Source organism: Akebia trifoliata, chromosome 16 (genome assembly GCF_017979445.1).
Source record: "Akebia trifoliata isolate Shusen 1 chromosome 16, ASM1797944v1, whole genome shotgun sequence".
NCBI lineage: Eukaryota > Viridiplantae > Streptophyta > Magnoliopsida > Ranunculales > Lardizabalaceae > Akebia > Akebia trifoliata.
Genome location: NC_141390.1, coordinates 23,618,133 through 23,631,728, shown reverse-complemented (window position 1 = coordinate 23,631,728; position 13,596 = coordinate 23,618,133). Strand labels below are relative to the sequence as shown.

The following is a 13,596-nucleotide window of genomic DNA, read 5'->3' as shown; positions in this document are numbered from 1 at the left end:
TTTTTAAAACATTTTGAAAATATATATAAAAAAATTAGAATTTTTTCACTTTTTTCTTAATTTTTGAATGAAAATCGATCAAGAATGATTTTTTTGGGTTGAAATCATCTAAACAAGTCGTTACCTCAAGTTTTTAGTTGATCTTTCTATGTATTTTACTCGAAAATTTAAAATGAGTGGGTTTTACCGGTGTCGAGTTCATTATTTTTTATTTATTTTAAAGGTGGTGAACTCAACAATAGATAAAAAGCGTCGAGTTCGACAATAAATAATAATTGCTAAACTCGACAGTAAATAATTGTGAGTTCGACAGTAAAAAGTTGTGAACTCGACAATAAATAAGAAAGTGGTGAATTCACCAATAATTAAGGACGATTAAGATACAAAAAATTTACTAAATGTCTTATAAAATTTTGCTCAAAACTTAGGGATTATTTATAAATAATTCCCTTCGCCAAAGTCCTTTAAGTAATTTTTCCTACTTTCTATATATATGTATAGGGTCCCATTCATAGGAAGGGAGTGGGGGGGTAATGTTAAGGAGACAAAATTTGTCTTATATGGATTAAAAGTTTCGAATTAGGTTGATTTTTTATAAGGATGATTTTTTCACCATAGAGGTCATACTTACAAAAAATCAGGTTGATTCAAAACTTTAAGCCTTATAAGACAAATTTTGTATCCCAAAATTATCTCCCTAATGCTACCATAAATAAATATATATTACTAGAGTTTACTCGTGCCTACAGCATGAACATCCTCCTTGGGATTAAGAAGGTACAGGTATAAAAAAATAAAATAATTGGGGGGTATTATTAAAAAAAATTTAGGTAAAGAAATAATAGATGAAAAATAATAAAATAGATTAAAAGAATAAAAGAAAAAATACAATAAAATTAGTGGGCATAAAGAGGAAAAGTAATAAAGTGAGCTTACAAAAATTATAGTTGGATGAGATGTTTATCCTAATTGGATGGAAGTTTATCCCTACAAAAGTGATTCCTACAATTGTATTTTATTATTATTATTTATTTATTTTTAAGATAAAAAATCTTATTTTTTTTTATACAAATCCATCTTCCTCCCTTAATAACCTAAAATATTGTCCCTACAATGATGGTGGGTATTAAGGGGGAAAAAAAAATAAAAAATTAAGATATTCATTTAAAAAAAAATACTTTTTCTTCATATCACAAAAACAAGATTGGAATTTTAGAAGTTTGTATTGTAAATGATGGATATTTGATATATAAAAAATATACAAAAAGAAAACATCATTGGTATAATTCCTGTTGAAGGGACTTTTTCTTTTATTTTTAAAGAAGGATGAGTTTTCGCTTCTCCTTAAAAAAAGAATTCACTCAACTTACGATGTAATTTTCTTGTTTGTTACGATTGTCAATGGATAGGATCAGACCTGAAATTTGATACGTTCCGATAACTTCGAGTTTGGATCAATGTTTTGGATTCTGATTAGGATCCAATCCGATTAGGTTTTGATCCAATATCTTATTGGATCAACCATGTTTCGATCCTATAATATTTTGGATAGTTTATAAATTATATTATATATTTATTAACATTTATGAAGTTTATTTAGATTTCGTATATAAAATCAAATTTGGTCCAATCCAATCCGATTGTTAACGGATCAGATTTGGATCTTGATGTTGAATTCTGATAAGGGTTTGATCGGATACTTATCAAATCAATTTCAGATCCAATCCAATTCTTATTAGATTGGTACCAAATCAACCTTGATCTAATTTGGACCCTATACATTGAGAGCTTATGTTCATGAATGTGCCTCTTCACTTCTTCTAGGTTTATGCTAATATCTCTCACACACACACAAAAAGGAAAACAAATTTTTTTGAATCAAGTGGGGTATCGTAAACAAATTTTAGTGTGCAAATGTAAGCTCTCTTATGTTAATTCTATTACAAAATAGGTGATGTATAAAATTATTTATTAATAATATTATATTTATTAAAATTAATTAAAAATCTTTAAATATATATAAATTAAGAAAAATCCCCAAAAAATTATTGAATATCTTATAAAATATCCTAAAGCTATGAGCAAAAAATTGGAATGTTTTATCATAAGAAATTAAATAATTAATTTTTATCTTAATTAAATAATTAAAAAAACGTCATAAATGTCTCACCCCAATCCTTCATTTAGGCAACCCGTGTACAAAAGGCATCCCAACAAATCCGTTTTCATGATTAGGGCACCCCAGTGGATCAAAGCTTTCCATGTTCTTCTTCTTCGATTTGAATAGATAGACTTCCTTTAAGAGTGTGGTTGGATGAAATTATCCATCTTTATAGATGAAAGGTTTGAAGTTCCAACTCTATTTACATTTTTTTCAATTTTTTTATTTTAAGTTAGAGTTTTCAACAAACAAATGGTAAAGAATACTATGTGAAAACTGAAAATTTTGACATAAAAAATTGACAAGCTAAAGCCTAAGAATTTAAAAAATTGAATTTTGACGGTCTAGGACTGTCGAAATTCTTGATGTTCGTAGATTTGACGGTTTAGAACTGTCGAATTTCTCTCATCCTTCATTAATTTGACAGTTTCAGCATGTTGAAAAAAAAATTGACAATGAAAAATTTGATGCCAATTCGACCTCTTGGTTCGTCGAATTTTATGTAATTTGACGGCCCAAGGCCGTCAGATTTGGGCTTTTCTCACATTATGAATATAAGAAGGAGGGATGTGGGAGATGAAAATTGAGATGGTCGTCCAAATATTTTGTCAGAGTTGGTCAAAATTTCTTGGACGAAAAAAACATCCACTATCTTGGTTCAAATCTGATGGAGGAAGAAGTAGAATCAAGTAAAACTCGTGGGGGTGCCCTAATAATGGTAAAAACTTAAAAATAAAAAAATAAAAAAATAAAAAAATAAAAAATTCATACGTTTTCAAATTTTGGGGTTGCCTTTATTAATTTGTGGGGTGCTTTTAACATCACCCTTCCAAAATACAACCCCATATTTAAAAGCGAGAAGGAACCCTAACCTCTTTTTCGAAACCCAAAACCGCTCACTCGAACCTTTTTTTTGGCTCATACTTCTGTCAGATAATTCAAAAATGGTGAATCTCTGCAACTATTCTGTTTATCTCTCTTTAGGAATTTCATTTTAGTGGTTTTATGATTTTAATTTTAATTTTTTTGGTTTGATTTGTAGCCTTTCAAACGATATGTGGAGATTGGGAGAGTCGCTCTCGTGAACTACGGGAAAGATTATGGAAAGCTCGTTGTGATCGTAGACGTTATCGATCAAAATAGGGTACGTATTTGTATTTGTATTTGATTCAGATGTTGATACATAGCTTGCATTTGCAGAAATTTCACATTTTGGGAATTTTAGTTTGTGAGATTTTTGAAGATGTTCTATTGATTTGGTCGAAAAAAGCTTAACTTTTGGGCTTCGTTTGGATCGCCATTTTGACTCTACAAATAGGAAAGACTGAAAGAGATATTTTGTTTTAATTTTTCTTCTAGAATGCCTTTTTGGAGCAAAAAAAATGGTGATCCAAACAGGTCTTTTAGTTTGGTTCAACTATAAGCTTTGGTGTTGATTATTATCTAGTGTTGCTTTAGATGCACTTGAGATTGTTTATCTAAAAAAAATTTGCATCCCTTGCCCCCATAATAATAAAGAAGATTACGATATCATATTTCTATCTAGATAAAAAAAACTAATTTTTAATTATGAAAGAATTGATTATATTTTATCAAAAAATACAAAAACCCGCCCAAGTTTTATTGACTCAGTCGATATTTTCAAATATAGTTGGATCTTGGACCAGTCAATGTGAAGGACAGACAGTTCACATTGTGAATCCTTCTCGTTCGTGAACAATACTGAGATGAATCTCGAATGATTTTTAAAATAATGCTCGCCCTTTCCCTTGCCCTTATGCATATGAAGAGAGTATATTAAAGGAGTAGCCAGGTCGTGGTATCAACATTAGGACTTTGACCAACTTAGCAAGTTGTCACCTTCACTTTGATTCACATTTGTTGTTTTATATGTTGGTGTTTCATTTAATTAGTTTTAATGCTTTTCATCTCTGACTTTTGGGTTTTAGTATTTTTGGTAAATTATATAGTAATAACATATTGAAAAAGAATATGTAGAAGAACTATGGTGTATGTATGTTTTTTTTAGAATGTTACTTTTGACACACCCACATGCATGTAAAGTCGTAGTTATCTTCGTAATTGTCTTCCTAAATCAAGTGCTATTTCACTTCTACTCTATTATGTGGCTACTATCTTTGATAGATTTATCTTTTCTATTGGCTGTAGTAGGTAGCTGATTGGCGGTAATACATTTGTTCCTATTCAACTTTTTATTTTTATTTTTTATAATTATGATTATAAATGTATTCTCTTTGGAGTGGTAGTGATCTTTAAAACTATTTATAGAAGCTTAAAAAGATCTTTTTGAAATATAAACTTTTCCTAGAAACTATTTTTTTTTACTGTTTGGTGACGACCTAGAAGAATTATTCTGTAGAGAACTTTTCCTGAATTGGGTGCAACATACGGAGCCTAAATTCTAAACATTGCTATTTTGGTTTTAAAACTTGGCAGGCTCTTGTTGATTCCCCAGACATGGTGAGAAGCCAAATGAATTTCAAGAGACTCTCATTGACAGACATCAAGATTGACATCAAAAGGGTCCCAAAGAAGAAGAATTTGATTGAGGCCATGGAGGCTGCAGGTGAGGGGCAATTCATTCTTCTTGCTGCTGATGTCATGGTTTCAAAACTTGGTTTGACATCTCATCCACGAACGAGACCAAGTTGTCTCCAACAAGTCAACTCGTATGAAATGAGATAAAACATTTAATCATTTTTGTAATGATTTATATATATATATATATATATATATATATATATGAAAATAATTATAAATTTTTTTATATAATAAAATAGGTTAAAAGATATTTAGTCATAAGTTACAAATTCATGTTTTTTTATATATATAATAAATATTTAAATTCTAAAAAAAATTATTTTAATTAAAATATACAAAATTCTGGTTGACTTGGCTGAGATTTTCAAAATATCGTCAGTCATCTTGTTTATCTCGTGAGATGGTGTGAAGTTTGAGACACAATGTAAATCCGTCTCATTGCTGGACGATACCGTGATGACTCGAGCAAGTCATCTTGGTCTCTGACGAGATTTAAAACCATGGCTGATATTGATGAAATTTTAGAACCCCTATTTTTTAATACATTATGATGCTGATGCTAGATGTCAAGAACAAATGGGAGAACAGCTCTTGGGGAAGGAAGCTAATCGTGCAGAAGAGAAGGGCTTCGCTCAATGATTTCGATAGGTTCAAGCTCATGTTAGCAAAAATCAAGGTTTGTGACATTTCTATTCGTATGTGTTGCTTTCCGGCAAAAAATTGATTTGATTGATGTTTTAGTGCTTCAAAAAGTATTTGCACACATATTCAATAATGACCTGTATAAAAGAGACAGAGATACAAACTGGATCTACTGATGCATCTGTACATGTATGGTTTATTCTATATGTCAAGAGAGGTATCATTTTTTTTCTTGGCTGCCTTATCATGATTAATCCATTTTTTAAATAGTCGAATTCATGTTAAGGTATTAAGGACGAATATATTTAGATGAGTTAGTTTATGCTTAAATCATGTTGTTACAAACCCTATTTGTAGTCCCCGCTTATGGGCCCATGGATATCATGTTCAATGATCCGCCCCTCAACTAGTTTTCCTCATTATTTATATCATCTCTACCAAAAATCACTCCTCTTCAACATTACTAACCAATCTGAAAAATTGATCTGAAGTAAACTGTGTAATTAGATATCCTAGATCTTCTATGTTTATGTCCATTTTTCATGAGGTCAGGAATATTAAAATGGGCTAATTGTCTTTGTTAATTTGGACATTGTTTGACCGTGGCCTTAGCTATAATTTTCTTAATCTCAAAAAATAAGATGGAATGTTTAATTCTGCATTGGGTTCTTATGAGTTTGTTTAACCGTGCAGAGGGGTGGAGCAATCAGGCAAGAGCTTGCGAAGCTGAAGAAGCAGACTGCTTGAGATTTTATTCTATATAAATTTTTTCATTTTGTTAGTGTTTTGCAAGCTGTGGTTTTGGGAACTTGTTATATTTGCATTTGTTTTAGCCAACACAACTACTAAAAGCAAATTGGGTCACACCCACTTTGATCTGGTTCACAAAACTTGGTTAACAGTTGTGAGATTTAATCTGGCATATATGACCTTTAAAGGTGGTAAGTCAATCGAATGGCTTGGATCAATGACCTGGTGGGCCATATCAAATGTGGTACTGTTCTGAGATTTGAAAAGTAAAAGAATGATGAAAGCTTCACCCTTTGATGACAAACTTGTGATACAATACAGTTTGGCGCCACCATATTAGTAGTCCTCATTAAGGTAGTATTCCAATTCCAATCCAATTTTTTTCTTGATATCCGAATTTGAAATCCTGATGGATTTCAATAAGCAATATCCCAATTCGAATCCAATTAGACTTTTGGATATCTGTTAATATTCGATTAATTAATGGAAAAAAAAAAACCCTAAAAAATTAAAAAAAAAAAAAAAAAAAAAAAAAAAAACTAGGGGAGAAAAACCAAGAGTTCATTGGCTTGAGATCGAGGATGAGGGGATTTTGGGGAGAAAAATCATGGGTTTTGCTTGAGTTCGTAGATGATTGGTTTTGGGGGAGAAAAATCAAGGGTTTTTGGGTAGAGGTTGAGAAGAATAATTGATGTTTGGCTTGAAGGTTAAGGAGAGAGAGAGAGAGAGAGAGAGATTTGGAGCCACCGGGGAAGAAGATGGTTGGCCAGAGAAAGTCACCCATTTTTGCTTGCTGATTGAAACTGGAGATTGGAGAAGGGTGAGAAGAGAATGATCAAAACCTAATTTTTATGTGAAAACATGTTTTATTATATAAATATAATAATTATTTATATTATATTTCAAATTGGATTTACTGATATCCAAATTCGTATCCAATATTAAAAATATCCGAATTTGGATCTGATATCCAACATTTTCGGATAAAATCCGAAATTTCGAATTCGGATTTTGACTATCCCTTGACAGGCCTAGTCCTCATTATGTATAATAGCAATCAGTTGGGTTTGTGTTGCTTGGTGATATTAAGAATAATGCTGAAGTGACCTCAGGCTGGAACCTCATATCGCACTTCTTGAAGTGAAAGTGTATGGGAACCATAGATGCTTTTCATAGCCCATAATCAAAATCTCACTTTCCAAACCCACTTCAGCATAAAAGAAGCATTAAACGGTTCTAAAATCGCAACAAGCGAATCAAACAATGTTTTTTTATTATTTTATCTTAACCAATTTTAGATTCTTACTATATAGGAGAATCACTATAATAACCTGAACCAAACATAATAATAATAACAATGGATTCTAGAATCTGAACCAAATGCCTCCCAAAACTTTTAGTCAATCGATGTGCAGTTCCAGACTTAAATGAACAAACAAAAGAATATCTCCAACCAAAAAAAAAAGATTTTACAATTTTTCCACCATTAACAATTAAGGAACCCCAAACCAAATACAATAATTGTATATGAAATATGCAATACAATACCAGTTTCACACAACATGCATAACATGTAGATATCTACATGAATGCATATAGGTACTTCAACCGAGTTTAATTCAAGTTTAGATGGATCTCGTGCATGCAAATATTCCACGAGATGGATTCATGGCTTCATTCTGTCAACACGACATAAGGAGTTTGTTCTCAAGTGAGTTAAATGGAAGATGGTTAGGCCATTGGGTTGTCTTAACTTGACGCAAGCAAGCAAGGTGGCCACTCAGATGGTTGTTGCAGATGGGGAGTTCGCTTGCTGTAAGCATCGCTTCCTTCTCTTTTACAACTGGAGCTCCAGTAGGATCCTGTGTAGATTCAGCCACAACTCTCTTTATTAAGTACATTCTAACAAAACATGAGTGCACCCATTCAAATGAAGCAATCCTTGAAATGGACATATAGAATCCACATGTGCATGTGCACGTGCACAAACACATGTACATGATATGGTGTGGTCATTCTAAGGACATAATAACTATTAAAAGAAGCAATAATTTATAATTAGAAGAGTAATGTACCCGGAGCATGAGAAAAGCGAATGCTTGCTTGCTATTTTCCTTGCCTAGATGGGTCTCAATCAGCTTACGTAGATCAGCAAGGCTTGAATCCTTTACTACCTTCAACTTTGTGATGAACTTCCCTGGATTTTCCTTTGAGGCTTCCCATTTCACATACACTTCAATCAGACCAAAACAAGTGTCTTTGTCTTCTGGTCTACTGTTCTCCTTTGACTCTTGTGGGATTTCAGAAGAAACCCGGCTTTTACTCATTAGCTGAGGTTCCTCATTTGCAAATTTAAGTGGGGAAAATGGTTCTATTGTGTTTTTTGCTTTTATATTGGACAAATGTTCTATTCCAAGCTCTGGCATGGGATCAATTTGAAGGGGTGAGATTTCTTTGAAAACTGATTTTGCAGATGAATCCTTCTCAAGCATTACTGGAGATGATCGAACGTCATTGGCTTCAGTTCTTTTCTTTGCGGGTGTAGGGGTCTTAACATGTTGAACAAGCTCTCTTTGGTTCCCACAAAGCGTGAAAATGTTTTGGATTCTGGTTCTTCTAGCTGAGGCAGCATTATTCGCATCTTCCAACTCACCAATCAATCCTAGACCCAAACTCTTCTCCTCCAATCTATCTTGGTTGTAATCTGCTTTCCCCATATTGAAATCGATACCCGGACTGGGACTATAAATCTTCCCACCAACATGTAATGCTGTTTCCTCTACTATTTCTTTTTCCACCTCTTCGTCCTCCGTACTCCTTTCATCTTCCTCTTCTTCTTCCTCAAATACAGTACTCAAGCACACCTTCTCCGTGAAATTTGGTGCAATTAATATATCATCATCTTCATTATCCTCCTTTGTGGCCGAATATCGAGAATTCAACAATGAATAGTTGCTTAAGTTTTCGGTTTGACGATCGCCCTCACCAATCTCTTTCACTTCATGAATGATTATTGGTTGCTTGTCCCCCATATCCAATTCCATTGATATCTCCATCCCTCGGTCTCCATCTCCACAAATTTGTGACAACCTTTTGGCAAAGCTACTCCCGTCTGACTCTTGTAAACTACTTCCCTCAATATTTGTATCCTTCAATTGGCTAAGCTCGGATTCAATTTCCTCCAATCTCCTCCTTAGCATTTTAACTTCCTCTTGTTGTTGTAAAATCTTTTCCTCCATTCTCTTCCTATCCAATTCAACAAGCTCATTCGCCGTTTTCTGACACTCTCGTATCTTCTTCTCTATTTCAATTTTCAACATATGGGTTCTCTCATTGACCTTCATGTTGACCTCCTCTTCACATGCAATCGGTCTCCTCCCTTCTATCAACTCAAGCTTAGCTCTCAATGCCGCGACTTCTTCTTCTTTCTTCAATAGCTCTTTCCGAGCTTCATTTTGTTCTTTCTCTCTAAGCTTGTTCTCCATTTGTAGCTTGAAAATGAATTGGTCCATGGCTGCAATCCTTGAACCTAAAATCACTTCAGATGATGAATGCTCACCAATTTTCTCCTTGATCGGTGTATGTGGGCCACGAACTATGCACTTTGCCTTTGCCCCGTATTCAAGTGTAGTGATTGTCTTGTGAATCTCCTTTGGGTCAGGGCTCGCGCATAGTATCATTAAGATTTTCGATTTATCATCCTCGAAAGAATCCTAGAAATAAGGAAGAAAATCAACAAAGTGATTAACATTTCAATCATAGAAATCTTATTGATTGCTTTTACTCTCAAAACAATGTAATTAAGCTTAAGAAGAATGGGGATTACCTGAAGAAGCATAGTTAGTTTGCTGTCTCTGAATGGAACATGAGAGTCACCATTTGCAATGGATTCAACTACTCTTTTAAGGGCTATATTCCCTTGGTTAATCTTCGCTGTCTGTGATTTCAGTGAAACAAAGGATAGTTTAGCATTATAACTAAAATAAAAGACAAGATGCTCTGACGGAAAAAAAAAAAAAAACAAATTCACCTGCATTTTTGCCTCAAATCCAAGTTGGCCAGCTTGGTCAATATTTTCCGAACCCGCCATGTCGACGAGCATTAATCTTCCTCCTACTGATGGGACATCTAAGATTATCTACAAGTTTAGGGAGAATTTGAAGGTCATACATTAATAAAGCTTTGGAGAAAGCACATATAAGGGAAGAGGAAGAAATAACTAACCATGCAATGGCTTCTTGAGCTTCTATCATTGCATTGCGTGCTCTTAACAATCCTTCGCTTCTCGACTTTTGCGACTTCTTTTGATATCTTCCCAGCTTCATTTCCATAGATGAAGGTTGCATTCTTTGCCTTCTTTCCCATCACTTCAAGTCTTACCTGCAAACCCAAAAATAAAATGAGCAAATACAACTATATTACAGCACTCTCATTCTTCTAAATGGCTGAAAGTATCCATGTCGAGCACATATCAGATTCCAACATTCAAAGGAATTTATAGTTTGACCTTTCCAAAATTTGCCTACTTTCTTCTTCTTTCTTTCCCTACTTGCAAGATATTAATTAATCTCTATACCATGGATTATGGGTTTTTACATTTCTACTTAAATCCTCTATTAAGCAGATACTATGGGTACATGATACATATCCTTAGACATCCCATCATACACAATGCTCATTTTGCTCGGGAAATCGATATGTTTTAATCCAGTCCTCTCCTTGATTTGTGGGACTTCCCATATTTATAGATTCAGCTTGTGCATGTGGTCCTAGACCCTTCTTTCCTATACTTAATATTAATGCTAAGGATAATAATGATGATGATATCCCATCATATCGTCCATTAGTATCCTTATTATTAAATCAAAATTTATACCAAACAATGGGGTTGGCTTATTATATAAAAATTATCATTGTTGACAGTAACTACAAATATACTCCTTGGCTCCACAAATGTTGTTTTTCAACGTTTTCCATATCTAAAATATTTACTACTCATGTCATAATCAAACACCCATACCCATATGCAGGGAACTTAGCAAAGCATGTTTTCATCCATTTGCCTAATTCCTATATATAGTATAATTAAAAGTTCTATGAAAATAGAAAGATTTTCTACTCTCAAGTTTCTCTGGTTTCCTAAATGATTAGTGCTTGAGACCATGAGATCACCACACTTTTAAATAGATAACAGAACTTCACAATGAAGATACTAGACTTCTATGAATCAAGTATGAAGGAAAGAGGACCTACATTCTTGTTTGCAAAAAGAACTAACTTAAACAGCTGCAATTCACACAAACACAAAAAAAAAAAAGGGAAGGGAGAAGCCTTTGGTCGAGAACCTCAACAAGATTACAATATTCTTATTTGATAGCATTAGCAATTAAAAGTTCTAATAAAAACAAGGAGAAGAAATTGCAGTTTGATGATAACCAATACACAAAGATTATTGAAAATTGTCTAGTTTTCCAGGGTTGGATTTTTTTTACTTGAAATTTCTCAAAAAAATTCAAATAACAGATCTTTAAAATGTATAAAACTTAGAAAATTTCCTAAGATACAAATCAAGTTCATCAATTTAGTCAAAATGAGCACATCATAAAGAATTAAGATAACTATTTTAGTAACACAAATACCATAACTTCAAACTAATTTACCCTTGAAGTATTCCCCTTTGGCCATCCAAAGCTTAATCCTCCTCCATTATTGTTCGACAAAAGATCATAAATTTCCTCATTATATATCTCCAAAACAGTAACTTGTACAAACGAGCTGACGCCTAACCGATGACCATCCGTGTTCTTCTCTTCATCCCTTTCCCCCAAAATATCTCTCATAGCTCTATACACAATCCCTGGTTGCTTTGAACACCCAAACATAGTATGACTTTTACCCGAACCAGTTGGCCCATACATCATAATTGTGCATTTAGCCCCCAATTTCACATCAGTTATCCTCGATTCCACAAATTTCTTATAAAACCCATCAAGATCTTCTTCTTCAGAGACAGAAACACCATCAAGGCTGAAATCTCGGTACCCGATATCGGTCCTGACCCGAATACTCTGATGGTCTGCAGAGATCTGTAATGCTGAAATGGGTTTCTCTTTCTTGTCTGGGTAATCTCGTATTCGGCCAATAACTTCGACCGGATGTTCTGATGGTGAGGTTTCTTTGGCTGTAAATGTTGGATTTGCAGATGGGTGAGTAGCTTTTGTGAAGTTGATTTGGGTTCGATGTTTGGATTGAGGCGTTTTTGATGGGGTTGTTGTTTGGCTGTGAACAGATTTAGATGAAGGCGTAGGAGCCATTGAAGAAAACCCGATCGGAATTCCAAACTTCTTCAATTTCTAAAGAGAATTTAGACTGTAAAATTGATTGTGGACTCTGTTTTAAGGGTTTAAAGAGAGGGATTTGATGAGAAAATCTATCTTGGAGAAGAAAATTAGTTGATTTAGAGTTTGGAGATGATGAGAACTGAGAAAGTAGCTGAAATGAAGCAAGGAAAGTAGAATTGAGTGGAGAGAGAGAGAGAGAGAGAGAGAGTAATCGTTTTTGAGATTTGAACGAAAATGTAGCCGTTACAATTCTAACGTCCATATTAAGCTAGATGTAGGGTGGGTCACGTGAGTGGAGCTCATGCCGTCATACGTGGCTCTCGTTGAACTCCTATTAAACGGTAATTAATCGGGAAGTGTTCTTCGTTGTTTTCTGTGGAGTACACAACGAAAGTCACGATTTAACCAATCAATGGTAGAGATTTTTTTTTTTTTTGTGGGAAATTATAAAAAAAAAAAAAACTTAAAAGAAAAAATTATTATAATAAAAATAATACATATTTTATAATTATCAAGAGAAATTCAAATCGGCACTTGAAGTGCAGGAAGTGTTCTTTGTTGTTCTTTTTGACTCCTACTATACTAACCCATAAATTGAATCAATCAGATGTTAGAGATGATTTAATCACATCGATTATTGGCCATAAAAAAAATTGATAGATTGGTAGATTTACTATGATGGGCAGTTGTCATATTTCAATATTTTTCCTTTTTAGCTAATGTTTTTTTTGTTGTTGTTATTTTTCTCTCTTAGGGAAAAATGAAAATGTAAGAATATTTTAATTATGAATTTAAATATTTCAATAAATGCAAGTGAAAATTTTTATATTTACATTAATCTGAAATGAACAATCTTCAATTAGCAAACGATATAAATTCTAGATTAGTTTTGATACTGTTTGGATATCTGATTTCTATCATTAAGTATTAGACACCGCACCTCACCATTCTTCTGCACACACAAAAAATGATAAGAGAGTTTGACCTTTAGTCTTGGGTTACGGCAGGACACTTTTTCCCTCCAGACTGGGAAAATGCTTTTGGAGGGGAAAATAAAATCTAGGGAAACTGTGTAATCACACCCAAAGATTGCATTTTTTAAGAAAAATCATTTTCCCACCCATTGATCATATGTAAGTC

At 33.4% G+C, this 13,596-nt stretch overlaps 2 protein-coding genes across 2 annotated transcripts; one reads left to right on the top strand and one right to left on the bottom strand.

Annotated features, from left to right (window-relative positions):
• Positions 1-2,956: 2,956 nt before the first annotated feature.
• LOC147382963 (large ribosomal subunit protein eL14y-like) lies at positions 2,957-6,305 on the top strand. The gene is made up of 5 exons (XM_086428818.1): positions 2,957-3,108; positions 3,204-3,305; positions 4,619-4,748; positions 5,287-5,399; positions 6,059-6,305. Exons 1-5 carry the CDS (start codon positions 3,106-3,108, stop codon positions 6,110-6,112), a joined length of 402 nt encoding a protein of 133 aa, XP_086284944.1. The 5' UTR covers positions 2,957-3,105; the 3' UTR covers positions 6,113-6,305.
• A 1,182-nt stretch (positions 6,306-7,487) lies between these two features.
• On the bottom strand, positions 7,488-12,771 carry LOC147382962 (kinesin-like protein KIN-10A). Its single transcript, XM_086428816.1, has 6 exons — positions 11,776-12,771; positions 10,340-10,495; positions 10,146-10,253; positions 9,942-10,052; positions 8,191-9,828; positions 7,488-7,977 (listed from the first exon to the last, which is right to left on the bottom strand). The coding sequence occupies exons 1-6, from the start codon at positions 12,427-12,429 to the stop codon at positions 7,798-7,800; spliced, it is 2,847 nt and encodes a 948-aa protein (XP_086284942.1). The 5' UTR covers positions 12,430-12,771; the 3' UTR covers positions 7,488-7,797.
• Between the last annotated feature and the right edge of the window lie 825 nt (positions 12,772-13,596).